Here is a 19,054-nt window from a genome sequence, read left to right as displayed (position 1 = left end):
GAGGCGGGCGGAGGCGTGCGGCGGCGGAGGTGCCGCAGAACCCGCTTATTATATTACTGATGACAAAGATTTAGCGACCCATCTGACCAGGTGGAATACCTGGAGATAGCCCGGGAAGTATGAAATCGATTGTTGGAAATAAAGATTGAAAAATCTGAGGAACTTTGCCATCAGATCGCGAATTTTGGCGGATTATATACAAAATGTTAAGCATTCAATTATAAATTTCTGTATAATACCGTAGCGAAGCACGGGGTATCTTGCTAGTTGTAATATACAAACAGTGTTTGGATCCTCACTAGGAATACCTAATAAAAGAAATAGATGGTGTGCAGAGGAAAGCAGCAAGATTTGTAATTTTAGGAGAATAAGTAATGTATCAGAAATGCTATAGAAACTTGGGTGGGAAGCTTTAAGTAAGGGAAGGGAGGAAACTAGTCTTATAGAATTATATAGAGCCTATAAAAGAGAGGAAGCATGGGGAAAAATCCGTGAGAGGCTTCAGTTGGAAAATAAGTATATCAGCAGGACTGACCACAAGTTTAAACTTAGATGGAATTTTAGCAGAAGCAATTGGGGTAAATTTTCATTCATTGGGAAGAGCGTGAAGGAGTGGTACAGTTTACAAGGGGAAGTGTTTGATCCTTTGTGCAAAATCTGTACGCATATTCAAGAAAAGAATAAACAGCAACAGAGAAAAGATATATTAGAGCGCATTCGACCTGTGCAGGTTATTGTATATAAAGATTTTTGTGAAGAAATTAATTCCATCTCCAGGTCTATGAAGATTGAACAGCTGAAGTAGGGGACTACCTGTAGGGGTGAAGTACAGTGAGAATTTTGAGGGCCCTGGAATCGCCACAGTAGCTGTGAAGGCCCTTCAGGAACTCTAGAAAGTGGTGGCAAAAGGGGTTCTGGTTAAGAAGCATCAGGTCGTTATGCTTTTTAGGTACCAAAATGGTAAAAAAAAAAAAAAAAAAGGAATGTAAACTTAAATCTTATAGCAGTTGTATAGTATTTAAAATTTAGTGTTTGATGATAAACATATTTTTGTGTTTCATTTGCCACCAAGATAGACACCTCATTTGCAAATAAAGTCATTTTGATTTGTTTTGATATCTCCTTAAAGATATTTCAGAATAGGATAGGTTATCAGTAGGTACCTAGGAAAATAAAGGACTTGCCATATAGTATAAGAGAAGTGTGAGACCAAGGCAGTGATGGTTAGATTGACTTCTTAATGATTTTACTAATAAGAAGCTACAGATCTAGTTCAAATAGAGGTTTGTGTAGGTATTCAGTTAATTCAAACAGGTTCACACACTAAAAGGCATAAGAGTCGATAATGTATATCACACGTTACATTCTGAGGTTATACATTATTATTCTCTTATGGAATGTAGGGTACTCTTGTGATATAATACTAATATCAAGACCTCGAATTTCTACAGAAAAGAAAGTAAAATTGAAACTGTTGGCAAGTAGAGTGTGAGAGAACAGCTTAGAAATTACTGTATAATACACTGAGTGGCACAAAAAATGCAACACCCAATAAATGATGTGTAATTATCTGTTTAATCAAAGCTAAGCACTTCAACCTATTTTTTAAGACAGGGCATGTTGCTTTGTGAGTGTTGAATGTTTATTGCACTAGCCTAAATTGTTGCTTTTTTTTTTTTTTTTCAAGCTATTGCTTTTGTAGAAGATGGTCACAGCATGCATTACGTTGCAGAAGTGTTGAGGACTACACCTTCCACGATTTCCACAACCGTACAAAGGTACAGGGAAACTGGAGGCTTTACAAGACCAGGATCAGGCCCAAGAAGAGCAACATTGGAGAGAGATGACTGCTTCTTACAACTTCAAGTCCTCTACAACCATCACACCACTGTCGTTGAAGCACGAAATCGACTCCACCAAGTTCAAGGGGTCAATGTTAGTGAGAGAACCATTCAAAGAAGACTGGAAGAAGCCAATATTAAGTACAAAAGACCTGCTACAGTTCCAGACCTTACCAGAGAGCATCACACAGCTCGACTACGTTTCACAAGGGAAGACTTTGGCTGGACAGTACAACAATTGGATCAAGTGTTGTTCACCAATAAGTCGTGATTTGGCCTCTGATCACCTAATGGAAGAGAGTCTAGAGAAGGCCATGGGAAAGGTATTCCCCTTGCACATTCTCATTCAGAACGTCTTTTCAGAGTGGTTCTGTGATGGTGTGGGCAGGAATCAATACAGCTACGAGGACAGATTTGATCTTCATGTAGAATGAGAGCCTTACTGCACATCGGTATGTCAAGGAAATCTTTCTGGAGCATGTTGTACCTTTCGCTCCATTTATTGGTGATTTTACAGTAATGCACGACAATGCACACCCACATGTTGGGAAAATTCTGCAAGAGTTCTTGGATGAAACAGTGATTCGTGCTATGGCTTGGCCTGCTCAAAGCCCTGATTTGAATCCTTGTGAGCATGTCTGGGACCACCTGGGGAGAAGAGCCCGTCAGCACAATCCAGAGACCCTACAGGACCTACAGAACACCCTCCTCGACAGGACAAAACCGCATTAATCAGGAGCATGCCTGAAAGGTTGGACGCCGTCATTGGTACAAGAGGAGGCAATACAAGCTCTTGAAGATGCGAACACAGGTCCACAAGATCTGAGAAGTGAAAGTGTGAAGTGTATAATATCAGAACAGAAGTGAATTACTTTTATGAGCTTATTTAATATTTCCTTGAAATGTGCATCTCTGGCTTAATTTGTTCAGTTTGTTTATAATCATCTTTTTTTCATTGTTAGACACTTAGATGGGACCATACCACAATATTATATCATAAGATAGTGGATAAGTGTCATAAAAGTGTCGTAAATTTAAAATAAATTTCAGTTTTGAAAGAAATTGAAGTGTTACGTTTTTTTGTGCCGCTCAGTGTATTAATACTGGCCCCATACAGAAATGGGGCAAGGGGTGGAGATAAATACACACAATATTAATGGGTTTTGGTTAGTTTAAGATAATAAGAAGTTTCTTTTTCCTCTACCGGAATCCTGTAGTGTGTACACGGCAGAGCTCTATGCTATCCTGTGATACACGTTATCCAATGAATGCCGGCACTTTCTGCAGTGTACCAAGTCCTTGAGCTTGTTACAATCTATTAATGTATGTTTTCCTCGGCACCCTCTGGTACAGCGGATCCAGTACCTGCTGGCTGCGTGTTGGTGTGCTAGCAGCAGAATCACGTTTCTGTGGGTCCCAAGCCACATGGGTGTAGAGGGAAACGAGTTAGCTGGTAAGGTCTGTTATTGGACATTATAAATTTTCCAGCTAACTCATTCCTGGTTGCCAGCGTTTTGCCCCCGTGTGTTAGGTTGGGCTCATCAGCTGGTACCTAACACACCCACCAAGATGCACAGCCAGTGCATACTGTGGAGGCCACTGCGTAGGCTAATTGTAGCCACCAGCAGTGTCAATACACTGCGAGAGACTTTGTCTCTATACCAAAAATTGATGCCTGCTTGGCCATCAGATGACATAGATGTTGATTCCCATAGGGAATCTGAAATATTTGTTCCAAATGAGTAAATAATAATACCAATATAAATGGGCCGTTATTGGACATTATAAATTTTCCAGCTAACTCATTCCTGGTTGCCAGCATTTCGCCCCCGTGTGCTAGGTTTTCGCACGCACGCACGCCTCCACTGTATGCACTGGCCATGCATCTTGGTGGGTGTGCTAGGTACCAACTGATGGGCCCAGCCTAGCACACGGGGGCGAAACATTGGCAACCAGAAATGAGTTAGCTGGAAAATTTATAATGTCCAATAATGGACCATTTATATTGATATTATAAATTTACTCATTTGGAACAAATATTTCAGATTCCTTATGGGAATCAACATCTATGTCATTAGCTGGTAAGGCTGCCAAGGAGGCTGTTATACTGCCCCCATTGCCTTACGGAGTTCCCGCCAGTGATATTCGTTCTCAGCCGTGACATCTGGTGATATCCCGTTGGGAGATAGAGTGGCAGGCCACCCGTCTACCAAATAAACAGGGAACAATTAAAGGAACTACGAAGATATGGAAGATTTCCCTTCGGGATTCACAGATCTAAGCTGATGACAACTTGTAACCAACCCCAGCTACCAAAAGGTTCCTGGATGAACGACTGCAGAAATCTTCATTAATAGACACAGAATTCTTTAATACTCCTGCCATGAACAATGATGAATGGAAATCAGCCAAATTTGAGCTGCATCACCTCTATACGAGAGGAACAATTGACGGCTTTCATCACCATATTTGTAATAAGAAAGTTTTTCACCAGGTATCCAGTGACAATGTTTGTGAAATCTGCACCTCACATTGCTCACTACACAACCTGTTTCACTGCACACAAAGAACACTTCCTCTTTCTCATTACGCAAAAGATGAAACTTTGTACTGACATTGAATTTGTCTATTTTTATAATCATATGTACACATTGTGTTTAATGTCGAATATTATTATGAGGGTTAGTGGCCTGTTTTGTCATGTTTGAAAGTAACCTTCTATTTCTTTTTAATTATTATTTTATTGATAACTGCTTTTTTACTCTATTATTATTACTTATATACTATCAGTTCTGTCTTAGTCTGCCTGTGTATTTATAATGTGTTTTTTCAAATATTTAATTATGAAATGTATGATTTTATTTCAAAGGCAATGCCTTATTCCAAATTAATACATTTTGTCTATTTTTAAATAATTTTATAAGAAAATAAGGTATTGGATATTAGATCCACTGGTTATTTTAAATTCATAATCATTTTCTTAATCATCATCCTTTAAATTGTAGTGAGTGGGTTAATGTTAATTATTACTAGCTGTAGTACCGGGCACTTTCTTTGAATTAATGAATGTAAGTTTTCATGGCTCATTGTGTTAACGTAAAGACATAAATGTGTAACTGGATTAAAGTCACTATATGTATTTATTTAATAAATCCGAGCTTTCTGGCAAATTGCATTTGCATTCATTAGGGCATGTGAAGTTTTGCCTCCAGCAGTGACCAAAGAAATTCTTCGCAGGAATGAGGAAGTCATGACCGTACTATCCATGACCTACCGCACTGACTAGACTCCAGGATTGTCGCGCCCTGCTCTGGTGGTTGGGAGGGAAGTTAATGATTCACCGCCATGTAATCGACAGTTTCTTGAGTGCGTCCCGCTCCGCCATGGTGGTGTTATGCATGTATTTCTGCGATACAGGTCTCCATGTATTTGATAACTTGAAGCCGTCGTCCCTGTTTATGTTATTTGGGTGCAGCTGTATCTCTATGGCTTCCCTTACAAGTTGAGCATAGAAGTCTTTTACAGGCGCGATGACCTTCGCCTGGTCAAAGAGGATTTCATGGTCTGTACTGTAGAAATGTTCTCCATGGAGGATGAAGGGGTGACATTCTTTACCGACCTGATGTGCTCTTTCACCCCGGTGCTAACAAGCCTTTTTGTCATGCCAATATATGAACAACCACAACCACATGGAACTGCATATACATCCGGTGTTTCAAGATGTGGTTTTTCTTTGAATGGTCGAAACAGCGATTTGAACTTCTGGACTGTGGTGAAAACTGGAATTATACTGTACTTCCTCAGAATTTGCCCTGTTCTTGCTTTTCTTGCTATTAGCTTTATGTCACACTGACACACATAAGTCTTATGGCAATGATGGGATAGGAAAGGCCTAGGAACGGGCTGCAACCCTAGTAAATAATATTCGGTGGAGAGCTGCTTTTTGGCAGAGGTGGCGATGTGAGGACTTATGAAAGTATCTTTCAGAATGTGTAGGTTTCTTGTACATTGCATGGCCTAGTGTGCCATCATTCTTCTTGTACACTGACACATCAAGAAAAAGTAATTTACATTAATCTTCTACTTCCATTGTGAACTTGATCTTACTGTTAATGGAATTTAGGTGCTCCAAAAATTCATTTAATGTTCCCCTTCCATGTGGCCAGACCAAAAATGTGTCATCCACGTAACAATAGAAGCACTTAGGTTTCAGCGGTGCTGTAGTTAATGAGGCAGACTCAAAGTGTTCCATAAAATCTATAAAATCTACTTACTTCCACTACAAAGGGGATTATTACAAACAGATAGAAGGAGCAACAATGGGTTCACCTCTGTCACTAGTGGCTGCTAAATTTTTTTATAGAACACTTTGAGTCTGCTGCATTAACTACAGCGCCATTGAAACCTGAGTGACCAGGCAAGTTGGCCGTGCGGTTAGGGGCGCGCAGCTGTGAGCTTGCATCCAGGAGATAGTGGGTTCAAACCCCACTGTCGGCAGCCCTGAACATGGTTTTACAAAGTTTCCCATTTTCAAAACAGGCAAATGCTGGGGCTGTACCTTAAGTCCACAGTCGCTTTCTTCCCATTCCTAGGCCTTTCCTATGTCATCGTCACCGTAAGACCTATCTGTGTCGGTGCAACGTAAAACAAATAGCTGTGTGATGACGAAGCTAGCATTATGCAGGTTGACTACTTGCTCCTGCGAGACTTTGTTAGTATGAGTGCTGAAAATGTACTCGCTAATACATTATAAATTATTTATGACGTATTTTATTTAAGAAATACTCAATGTGCGGTCAATGCCAGTACAATATATACTAGCAAATGTACCTGCGCTTCGCTATGTTATTCTACATTATATACAGATTTCTACGTAAATTGCTATACACGCAGTGAGGAAGACTTTATTAAATTGCACAACTCTTAGCATTATCTGAAAAACACCATGGGGAGGCTCCATATTGCCCCCTTCTTGCCGGGCAGCTCAGCCGGTGAGTGAGAGTCTCAGAAGTAGACCGTTCGCTTACTGGCTGTGCAGAAAATGTTAAGGGCAGGGATAGCTTAAGGACTAGCGACAAATGAAAGAAACATTAAAACTTTATGACAAAATCTTGAAATTTCAAAAGAGTTCTTCTCGGCCAGTTTCTGAACTACTCGGGAATTCGCCCCCAGAAAATATGACTCTGTAAATATACAAATAAAAATTAGCCTACTTGATTTTATAAAATAATCAAATTAATTTCTGAGAAAGCCTTTCTCAATTTCACAAAAAAAATGATTTTTAAATTAAATAATTACTTCGGCCATTTATTTGCCATTAATAACTGAATTATTATCTCCTCACTTTAGTTGAAAAATTCAAATAATTTTTTTTGTCGGCGAAATCATCTTCCAATCAACTTTCTTAAATTATAAATTAATAAATTGAAACATCTCTACAATTATTCTTAAAGTTTTTCCTCAGTAATTATCATAAGTTGACGCAGCATCATTCACAACGTTCCCTTCATTTACTCTAATTTTTACAACATGTAAGGTTAACAATTCTCAGTCGGTGAATTCGATCCACGGACATGGTCCTTGCTTATTCATTTTTCTTTAAAGCATATGACCCTAATCTATCTTAATTTTCAATAAAATTCACTAAAGGTTCATAAATGAGTAAAATATGCTCATCCAAAAATGACACAAAATTGGACAAAATACGCGCATAGCGAACAAGAGATCACAACAAATAATCACCATGAAAAATATCATAATCACAAAATATCAACAAATCATTCATTCAACACTCACACTCGGGTACACGGTAACATACATACATACATACATACATACATTATCATTATAGACTGTCATGCCTTTCAGCGTTCAGTCTGCAAGCCTCTCAGAATTTACTAAACGTCGCCACAATCCGCGATTTGCAACTAGTGTTGTGGCCTCATTTAGTTCTATACCTCTTATCTTTAAATCATTAGAAACCGAGTCTAACCATCGTCGTCTTGGTCTCCCTCTACTTCTCTTACCCTCCATAACAGAATCCATTATTCTCCTAGGTAACCTATCGCCCTCCATTCGCCTCACATGACCCCACCACCGAAGCCGGTTTATGCGTACAGCTTCATCCATCGAGTTCATTCCTAAATTAGCCTTTATATTTATATTTTTAGTGAATTCTAGCCCTTGATTTTTTATTTTTAAATTTTATTCAAAGTCAGGGAAAAATTTTAGATGACGATATCGGCTAATGAATACCATTGCGATAGATTGAGAGTTGATGGTATCAGGATTATCACTTCAACAATGAAACTGAATTCACAATGATGTTCCAGGGAATGTTAGAGATAAAAATCATCAATAACATTATTTTTCAAAAATGCCTAATATGCAGGTCAAATAAATAAACGCGTCTGCGATCAATGAGTTACGCCACTATTATTATTCTCCTAATATATTATGGCTCTCGATTAATACGTGCTCTACTCGAAGAACTTATGTCCAACGACATATCCTCTTCCTAAGTGACTCAATTAATGGATTCACAAAAATAATCACAAATCTCTAATCCATTTCCAAGTCCAAAATCATAACAATAACACAGTAAATGCAACAAGTGATCTGTCAAGACACAGCCGTATTCCAGGCCCACATTTACTCAATCTGAGCACACATTAATGCCATACAAGTCCAAACAATAACTACACTCATGACCTTATCCCACATTTTAAACCGTAATGATATTCAGTTATTATTATTATTATTATTGTTATTGTTCCGAGGTATCTGAGGAACAGCAGAGGTGAAAGAAGGTGCGGGCTGGAATAGGTCTCAACTACCAAATTAAAGTTAATTTAAAACTTTAACAAAGGTTATATTTTCTTTTCAAAATCAACAAATGACAACAAATAACAAAAGTGTAACAGGTACCAAGTAGCAAATCAACAAATTAAGAAATTATAGATTACAGTCATTACAAGTTTTGGACTTCGAGCCCCGTTTTACATTCCTTGAGCCCTCAGCTCACAACCACAAATTACCAAAGGGCAGAAAACCCCTTCATACCAAGGAGCACTTGCCCCTCCTTACAATGTTAAGCCTCCTAGAGGCACGCAGAGATCAAATTAGGAAAGAGCAGTCCCGCTCTCAACTTCTCGAGCCTATCCAAGGCCACAACAGACTTCACTCCTAACTGCCCTCAAGGCACACATACAGTGAAACAGGGGTATCTTGTACCCAACCTACAGGGCCTTCACATGAAGAAAACAAAACACTGGGTTAATTAAATGGCCCAAAATACCAAATTGGAAGGAGGCAAAAACATGCACTCCTACACAAAGTTATTAAAACCTAAGAGGCACTAGGCCGATCGTACAGGGGCTAATCCCAAGCTAGGGAGGTGACATGTATGAGAAAACTTTAATAATTTAAGGAAGAGAAAAAAACGGTTATGAGAACGTAGTCACCTCAATTTCCAAATGAAGGGGAGTTCGAGAGGGTAAAGCACTCTCTATCCCCGCTTTACAGCAAAAGAAATTTATATGTTTTACATAGACGGAAGAGAATTTACATTTTAAAAGGTAGGTTACATACTAAAGGTTTCGAACCTTCCCCGAGAGTTAAACTGCTGAGCTAGCAAGAACTGAAGATGTTAACAGGCCATTACCTTGTAGATGAACTGCTGCTTGAAGAAAGAGGCGCTTCCCGCCCCCTGCTACATATTCACACACTAAGAGAGATGTTACTGAAGCGGCCCCGAGACCAGAAAATCAGCAGTTTTTATACCCTTGTGGAAAGTTCGAGACCTTTCATGAATGATAACAACCCGTCCACAAACTTATATTGGATAACAGCAAAAACTAATACACAAGACGAGGAAGAAACACCTTATTGGTGGAAAATTAATTACAGAAATTCTTGATTGGCTACATTCAAAACAGGTGGAAGGAAAGGATTTATATTGCCAACCCACAAACCACAGAACAAAATTTAGTAAAAACAAAACTTAGGAATACAAAATTTCTTCAGGAGAGTACATTCCTTTACACCAGAGTGCGTTATCATAGTTTTGGTAGAGACATCTGTTAGAGAATGTCCCAACTTCTTGATACGGAGCAAACAAACACAAATCGAAATAGACACAATTCAGAACACTTCAAAATTACCAAATTTACAGTAGTGACATCTTCCGAGAAACCGTTGAGTTAATACAGTTTGTTAAAGTTCAGGCTTTCTCCTGTAGAGGAGTTTCACCTGGCGCAATATTTGAACTAGTGGTGTGGAGGTGTACCGCCCGGTACAGTTATTATTATTATTATCCACGCGTGGTCATATTCACGTAGGCTGAAGTACAATAAATTTTACAGATGACTGTAACATATTTTAAGTTCCATAAAAGATCGCAAAATCATCAAGGAGAATCCTAACGTAGTGAAATGTGTCGATATTCTGTCCCATATGACTCCAAATTAATTTCAAATTAATTAATAAATCAAATTAGTATTATCGGAGGGGTCAATTAATTTTATCACACTCCTATGCTGAATCGGGACAGTCAGGACAAGTCTCGAAGACATTCACACCAATCTGACTAACTAATAGAGCCCAAGTACATATTTACGTTCAGTCACAAACTACCTTCCACCAAAGAAAGAAGGAATAAAAATTCTAACTACTGAAACTATGAGAAGTTACTGCAATGAATAAATAAGGACTATGTCTACATTAATTTTACAAAGATTCACAGAAATGAAATTGAAACATGGTACTCATGTGGATGTGGAATCTGGATTTCAGCGGATGACCAAGGAAATAGGTCAGGTCACCCTATCATCGAACTCCGTCCTTCTCCATGGCTGAAGATGCCTCACATGTTTAGTAAGTCATGGCAGGAGTGAGGACAAGCATGGAATAGTAGTGGACTCCTTCATACAGGTGTGCCTGCATCTTGAAAATTTCACGAACTGCTGGCAGTCTTCCTCTTCCGTCTTCCTCGTGAAATGAGCTGAAACTAAGAAATCAGTCTTAAATATTGTTCAGGACACACACGCGATGAGTTAGGTCAGATATGAATACCTAACGTTTTAAAATCTTCTATATTTCGTAGAGTTGAAATTAATCTGAATTGCTGAATTTTCAAAGTTCTACGGAGTAAATTTCCCTAGAAGCAGAATAAAATGTCAAATTGTAGCAGTCAGGACCAGCATAAGAAGAAGAATGAGAAATCCCACAGAAAACACCACTATTTAATTATCTTCAGACGAAGGTGTGTCTTTGTATCACTCGTGATTGGTCGAAATCTTGCGATCCAGCGGGTGTTACAATTTCATTGGAGAACAGTTAGACGTGCAGCGGCCTTGACAGTATTGATCGATCGGCCTTGGTAATTCCGCTGTTGTCACGTGGCACTCAGCTGGCTGTAGAAGACATGACAAAAAATCCCAGCGCACCCTCGCTCGCTGGTCTGGTCGGGAAAAGCCTGTTCTAGGCCGCTCGCCTCACGGAGATACTGAAATGTTAAAATTTCCGTCCTGGCTGACGAAATAATGTACTAGCTCACTGTGATATTAAAATATTCCCTTTCAATAAATTATTTACCAGATTTGAAGGGCACAATATGTTGTTTCCATTGTAAGGTGCACGTTGGGGCATTTTGATGATAATGGCAGCTTCACTTGACTACTCCCATTCACAATAAAGTTGGAGAGTTTTCGTTATACCGATAGGCCCCTTTTTCTAATGCCAGTCACAGTTGATGAGGGGAGTTCTAATTACAATTGCAGATCCCTATCCTTTTTTTCAGGCAACTGAAATGAAATTCCTATGCACTATGATCCAGAAAACCAGGAAAGGCAAGATTAGGAATGAGAAAATTAGAGAAGAAGTAGGAATAGATTATTCTCTCCTCAATAAGATTCAGATATCAAGACTGAAGTGGTTTGGTCACATGAAGAGCATGCCAGTAAACAGAACTGCAAGGAAGGAATTTGACAGAAAAGTAGAAGGAAGACGACCCATGGGAAGGCCACGAAGGAAATGGATATATTTAGTTAAGAACGATGTACTGCTGAGAGGTCATGATTGGGACAAGTTGGTGGAGGAAGAATGGTACAAGGAGAGGATGAGATGGACTAGGCTCATATACCACACCCGGGAAACTGGAGATGGTTTAGGATGATGATGATGATGATGATCCCTCTCCTACAGAGTCACTGTTGATTTGAGGAGAATTAATCATGTTGAGAGCCCCCCTTTAGATCACTGCAAATGAACTTCAATATATATATAAATAGATATATGAAAGTATTTTTTTTGCAAAGCTTCGCTTTGAGATTAAACAGTACGTCACCATGAGATGCTATTTTTAGTGTTCTACTCTTGTATCTCCTCTATGTATGCATTAGATTGAGTTTCAAACTGCCGGGCTGAGAGGCTCAGATGGTTGAGGCACTGGGCTTCTGACCCCAACTTAGCAGGTTTGACCCTAGCTCAGTCCGGTGGTATTTGAAGGTGCTCAAATACGTCAGCCTCGTGTTGGTAGATTTACTGGCAGCTTAAAGAACTGCCATGGGACTAAATTCTGGCACCTCAGCTTTTCCAAAAACCATAAAGTAGTTAGTGGGACATAAAGCCAATAACATTATTATTATTATTATTATTATTATTATTATTATTATTATTATTATTATTATTATTATTATTATTATTATTATTATTATTATTATTATTGTTCCGAGGTATCTGTGGAACAGCAGAGGTGAAAGAAGGTGCGGGGGTGAACAGGTCCCAAACTACGAAATTAAAGTTAAGATAAAATTTAACAAGGTTATATTTTCTTTTAAAGATTAAGAAATAACAAGAATGGCAGGTAGCAAGGCAACAAATGTACAATTACAGTATTCACAGAATTTGGGCTTCGAGCCCCGGATTCACAATTCTTGAGCAATTAACCCAACTTTACCCGAAAACAAGATTCGACAAAGGGGCAGATGACCCCAATCATGTTCAGGAACACTTGCTCCCAATTACAAAATAAAGCCTCCTCGAGGCATCCAAAATCAATTTCAAAAGAGCACCCGCTCTTAGGTTCCAGCCTATCAAAGGCCACACCAAACTCCACTTTCAAGTTGTCCTCCCAGGACATGAAAACAGGGGTAAAATACCCAACCTACTGAGGCCTATTAAGTACAGAAACAGGTTAATTACCTGGCCTCTAAAATACCAATTTGAGAGGAGGCGAAGCTGCACTCCAAATACATTTTGTTTAAAACCTACTTGGCACTAGGCCGTTAATGCAAGGGCTAATCCCATACTAAAGAGGTGACTTATATGAGAAGACAATTTACATTACGTTAAGGAAGAAACGGTTGTGAAAATAAGTTCACCTCAATGCAATATGAGTGGGAGCTCGAGAGGGTTAAGCACTCTCTATCCCAATATGTAGTTTAAAAGATAGAATAGATACTAGGTGTCTTTACATTTTAGGGGAAAAGTTACATGGTAGAACGGCTTCGGACCTGCCCCGAGAGTTAAACTGCTGAGCTCGCAAGAAAAGAAGTTATTAAACGGCCATTACCTGGTGGTTGAACTGCTGCCCGAAGAAAGAGGCGCTTCCCGCCCCCTGCTACGTACTTTACACAAAAATAGGTGTTACTGAAGTGGTGCAGAGACCCGAAAATCAGCAGTTTATAAACCCTCGCGGAAAGTTCGAGGCGTTTCAGGAATGAGAACACCCTCCCACAAGAATTTTATTGGCTAGGATTAAGCAACATATCCAAGTTGAAGAAGATACACCTGATTGGTCATAAATTAATTAAAGAAATTCGGGATTGGCTAAATTCAAACCTGGCGGAAGGAAGGGGTTAATATTGCCAACATAAACAATAACTGAAAGAAATTTAACAAAGAACAAACTTATGAACACAAAATTTCTTCAAATACATAGTTCTTTCACTTCGCACTAGGGTGCACAATTGTAGTTCTTCAGTAGTGTCCTCTAGAAGAGAATGTTCACACTTCTTACCACAGGCAAAACAAAAATACATTGAAAACGACACAGTTCAGAAACTTCAAAATTTACAAGTAGTGACATCTTCTGAGAAACTAGAAGATTAACACAGTAGATAAAGTTCAGACTTCCTCCAGTAGAGGAGTTTCAACTGGTGGAAAGTTTGAATTAGCGGCGTGGAGGTGTACCACCCGGTACAATTATTATTATTAGTTTGAAACTTTGAATAGAGAGAAATTTGGGTACTTCTTCTTTCTTCTTCTTTTCTAGCCTATTTCAGTCCACTGCTGGGTGTAGGCCTCTTCCACATTCTTCCATTGTTTTCGGTCTTGAGCCACTTGAAACCAGCGTGTTCCAGCCAACAACATTATGTCATCGAGCCATCTCTTCTGGGGTCTTTCAATGCCTCTCTTGTGTTTCCATTGTCTCCAGTGAACAATCCTAGAGGTTCACCTGTTGTAGTCTTGTCGAGCTGTGTATCCTACCCATTGCCATTTTAGTTTTAACATATTGCTTTATTTTTTGCATACTTATGTGGCAGCTAGAATAATTAAATTTGGCCTACATATAGCCACTTTTTGTGCCAATGTGCATGCCAAATTTTATGATTATATCTTATCTACACATGTGTCAAACTATAAAATATGCATGAAAAAATGACAAAATTTACCAAGAATCGAGAAATGCAGCTCTATCTAATGTTTAAGCAACAGTGATTCGACAAAAAGTCATAGGACCAACATTGGGCAGTTGTTCTGTTATCTGCTTTATGATACGACAGCCACCAATTACCTCGAAACGAAGGTCTGCACTGTCATTAAAATACCCCATATTTCAATACTTTTCTGGGGTAAGAAGTTAAACATTTAAACATTGTGGAATTTTCCTGTCAGTTATGGGCTAAAAGCTATTGCAGAATTTCAGTTTTCTAGCTTGTCTGGCAGATTGTGTCCACCATCTTGATTTGGGTGAGGGGTAGAAATTAGAACTTTCTGGTAAAGCTCGTGTTGGTAGATCTGCTAGTACATAAGTGAACTCCTGCTGCACAAAATATCCAGCTCATCGATGTCTTCAGAAACCTTGTGAGATAAAAGAAAATTATTAAAAGCAGCCTCGGATGCCCTAGAATTTCAATGATGTTCTCTCTGCGAGCTGAACCTGATTTGCTATCAGCATCGTTCCCCAAAATGTCTTTCTAAATGTGACAATATTCCAACTGCCTCATATTCAGAAGCATTCTCTGGACTGGTCTTTATAAGCTTTGAACGAAGATTTCTCCAAGTGCAACTCGTTTTTTTAGAGACACCAACTCTCAACAGTTCCAGTTAACAGTAGGTTATGTTATGCACCTAGAATTATAGACTGCTAAGGCAAAATGCATAAATAAAATAGTGCACATCACTCCAAGGGAAGAGAGTATAGATTTCGGGATTAGCACTTGCAAACATATGGAGAAATTAAGGAAGAAAGTAAGACAGTTAAGAATGTTGATATTAATTGAAGATAGGATAATAACGGAGGACAACTGGATAAAACAAATATGTAAATACTATCTGGATATATTGAAAAAATGAAATGTCCCTCACTAAATTCGGATGATATTATTTATGGATAAAAGGAAGCAACAACAGAGGAGAAATTTAGGTGCAGGGATTCAAACAGATAAGCCTAATGTGGCAAGGCAGAGGAAACAAAAGTAGAACAGAAATCCAGTAGACATTATAGCAAATGCCTTATGCTTTGAAATAATGGTCCACACTCCACACGTTTAGTACTATACAAAGACGATTGTAACCTCCAACTGTATTCTTCAAATATCCCGCAGAATGGCACCTTTATGTCTCTCTCGCTTCTACCCAACAAGCAGCTACGCGCTTAAAGGAATTACTTCCCTGCTGTCAAGCAACCAGAGACGTTGCCATGGTAACCGGTAGAATCATTGTCGGACTACAAGCGTGAAGCTCATAGAAAATAGTAATTTCTCCGTCATTTGAAGAGTAAGCAAAATTATGTGGATAAAAATTATTTAAAATGAAGGGACATTTCACATACAGTCTACATATTTTACAGAAAATCAATAGTGTATGAAAAACATCCTTTGATCTCCCAATAAACCTCCAATCTGTACTGTGATTTTTAAACCATATGTATGTCAAAACCTGCTGTTGGATGAGTATACTCTAAACACGAAGTTTGCTCGAGATCTATCCAGCGTTTTGCCGTGATGGTGGAACAGAGAGACACAAAAGCTAAAAACTACTGATACGGTCTTCAGTTGACCTAAAGTGGATAAATATCTGAAAAATTGTCAAAATTAATGAAATTACAGACAGCGAACCCCTTACAACTTTATTTTTACTGTATATATTACATTTACTGTAGTTTAATCTTGTACCATTAGGGGCTAATGACCTAGATGTTAGGCACCTTTAAACAACAAGGATTGTTTCATCATAAGAACAATCATATCTAGAAATAGTTTTGTGGTCAAAATGACTGCTCCTATTATTCTAGTGTTAATCAGCACATTGCTAACAACCATTTTGTCCCTCATTCACTGGTTGTAAATGTAAGTATCAATGAAGATTGTGGAATATTATGTACCTCAACACAAAATTAGAAATATATACAGTATGTGACTAGTAGATGGATGGACTTCAATTTTATTAGGGTCCTTCATCGAAAACTATTGGATTGGTCACAAATCAGTTCTCATGTGGAATAACTTCCCTTATCTTAAATTTGTATAACAGTCCATAATTTGACTTCTGAATAATGGTACTTTCTCCATGTCCTTTCTGTATAACATTTAAAAAATATATTGTTGTTTTGTATCTGGGACTAAGTTTTGATTTTTCTCATCTCTAAGTTGATAAACGTTTCAAAATCTTGAAGTGCTTTAAATTAGCATGATCTCGTTTGATTGCAGGTTGCGTGCCATGACGAGAACAGCCCCTGATTATGTCATCAGATGGGATTCACAGATAATCCGTGCCAACACAAGAGTGTCCGGCCCCACACGCGCTCCTCAAGCCGGGGGCAGGATTCTGCCCAGCTCCTGGCTCAAAGTGTTCCTTCTGCTTGCCTGCAGTGCACTTATTAGTCCATAGAACTCACTTTTACTGAGATTAGTGTTACAGTTCCACCACGGCATATTAATGAGACAATCCGGACAAGAATGATTTAGTGTTGACATAATCCTGCAAACAAGGCTGTGTAACTCACAAACAGAATGTGAGATTTCTTAAATCCTGACAGGGACAGATAGAAGGGTTATTAAATAGAAAACTGAAAACAGGGTTAAATAGTGAAAGAAAAATTCCGGTAGATGCTTCAGGATCTTAAGTTCAGAGTTGCATTTAAAGAAATTAACTTCAGAGAGAGAAGAGACAAACTGAACTCTCAATGGCACTTCATATTGTAAGAGGAGAGTGATATATTGATGATAGAAATATTAATGTACTGAATTAATTTCAATAATATCCACAGTTTCTTGATAAAGTTAGGGACATTTTCCTCCATTGCCATCTTCCAAAACTGAAGCAAAATGCTAGTATTTTGAAACTGATTACACTGTTGTACAGAGCTCATATCAAGCAAGTTTTATGTGTGTGAAACATTAATCTGTGACAAAAGAGAACTGAATAACAGCAATTTTACTGAAGGAAGTCAAAGAACAAAAATGCCTTCTGTGGGCTTTCTTCCTTTCCTTGTTTAAACTATCAATGACTGACCAAACAAAACAAAACCAAACCAGACCCCCATGGTGCAGGAGCCCTCAAGTGCCTTGTCCTAACAAATGACCTCTGCTCAGCCTGTAGGCCTGCAGATTGTGAGATTGGGATGACGAATCCTCTTGGCCGTTTGTCTTGGCTTTGTAGACCAGGGCCGCCCCTCAATTGTAATGTCTTAGGCTGAGTGGACATCAAGCTAGCCCTCAGATCCAGGTAAATATCCCTGATCTGGCTGGGAATCAAACCTGGTGTAGCTCTGTGATGGTACTGTATTCAGCTTTTTTTTTTTTTTTTAACAGGTAGTTCACAACAATGTTATGATATGCAGTAAAAATTCAACCTTAATTAGAAACCATATCTTGCACCAGCCAGTACCATCCTTTAAGCTGGTATGAGTACAAGACAAGGTAAATTAATACATAAAGATGAAATAAATCACTGGACACATACCCCTCACAAACATAATTACCAAAGTAAAGAAAACTTACCTTTAGATAACAAGAAGTTCCCATGGATACTTAGGATAAAACTGGTACAGTATTAACCGGCACGACTAATTGAAAGAAAGACCAACCAGGCATTGAGTTTCAAAGATTTAATTTTAAGGTATTTTAAAAGTGGTTTAACAACGTAGAATGAACAATACTATTAAATTGTTAAGTTTAAGAATAAGAAGTTATTATATTAATAAAACCACCTTTCCAATACACAATAGTCCTTTATATTTAGTATAAAACCATTTAATTACAAGTAGGACATGTTTTGTTCAATCTTAGTGAGCATCATCAGTCATACATAACATAATCCATGGTGGGTCAGGGCACTGATCCTGGTATATATAGTAGTGAGAAAAGACCGCTTCTGGACCAGGGGCTAATGGGCAAGATGGACTATTGTGTATTGGAAAGGTGGTTTTATTAATATAATAACTTCTTATTCTGAAATCCAATACGGTTTTACAATGAGATTTATAACTTGTAATGTTACCGCCAACCAGGCAAACTCGAAGAATAGATTTCTTAATCTCAAGGTGAAGGTCAATAAAATATCTAGGGACATCACATTTCTAAAAGAATGTTTAAAGAATAATCTAATTCCAAAATTCTTAAGAAGCTCACAAAGGAAAAATAATTTTTCTTCCAGTTTGCTGAATACTCAAAAGAAAATAAACGATATTTGGTTGAAAAATGAAATTAAATTTAATTATAAGAAAAAGTCATTTGAATGTACAGCTCTATAATGCTCATTTAGAGATTTCTTCGAACATGCCTCCATTAGAATGGGACTCCTATTCTAAATTCGTTAAGGAGAAAGTGTCAGCTGCAATGAGCCATAAGCAATTAGTTTTGGAGAAAAAACTAAAATTTCTCAAGGATTCAAAAACAAAGTCCATCAACTCTCACAGAATGAATAATTCACACACGCCCCAGTTAAACAATACTCCCTCCACTGTGAATCTATCTGATCCCACATTC

The 19,054-nt window shown here is 38.4% G+C and overlaps 1 protein-coding gene across 1 annotated transcript in view; it reads left to right on the top strand.

Annotated features, from left to right (window-relative positions):
• LOC136872117 (uncharacterized) overlaps nt 1-18,675 on the top strand; it is a 740,234-nt gene extending 721,559 nt beyond the window's left edge. The window contains exon 17 of the mRNA XM_067145963.2: nt 16,775-18,675. Coding sequence (XP_067002064.2) covers nt 16,775-16,955 — 181 coding nt within the window. The 3' untranslated portion in view covers nt 16,956-18,675. The remainder of the gene's footprint in view (nt 1-16,774) is intronic.
• Nucleotides 18,676-19,054: the final 379 nt, after the last annotated feature.

This window comes from Anabrus simplex, chromosome 4 (assembly GCF_040414725.1).
Source record: "Anabrus simplex isolate iqAnaSimp1 chromosome 4, ASM4041472v1, whole genome shotgun sequence".
Classification (NCBI taxonomy): domain Eukaryota; kingdom Metazoa; phylum Arthropoda; class Insecta; order Orthoptera; family Tettigoniidae; genus Anabrus; species Anabrus simplex.
This window is presented reverse-complemented; position numbering and strand designations above follow the sequence as displayed.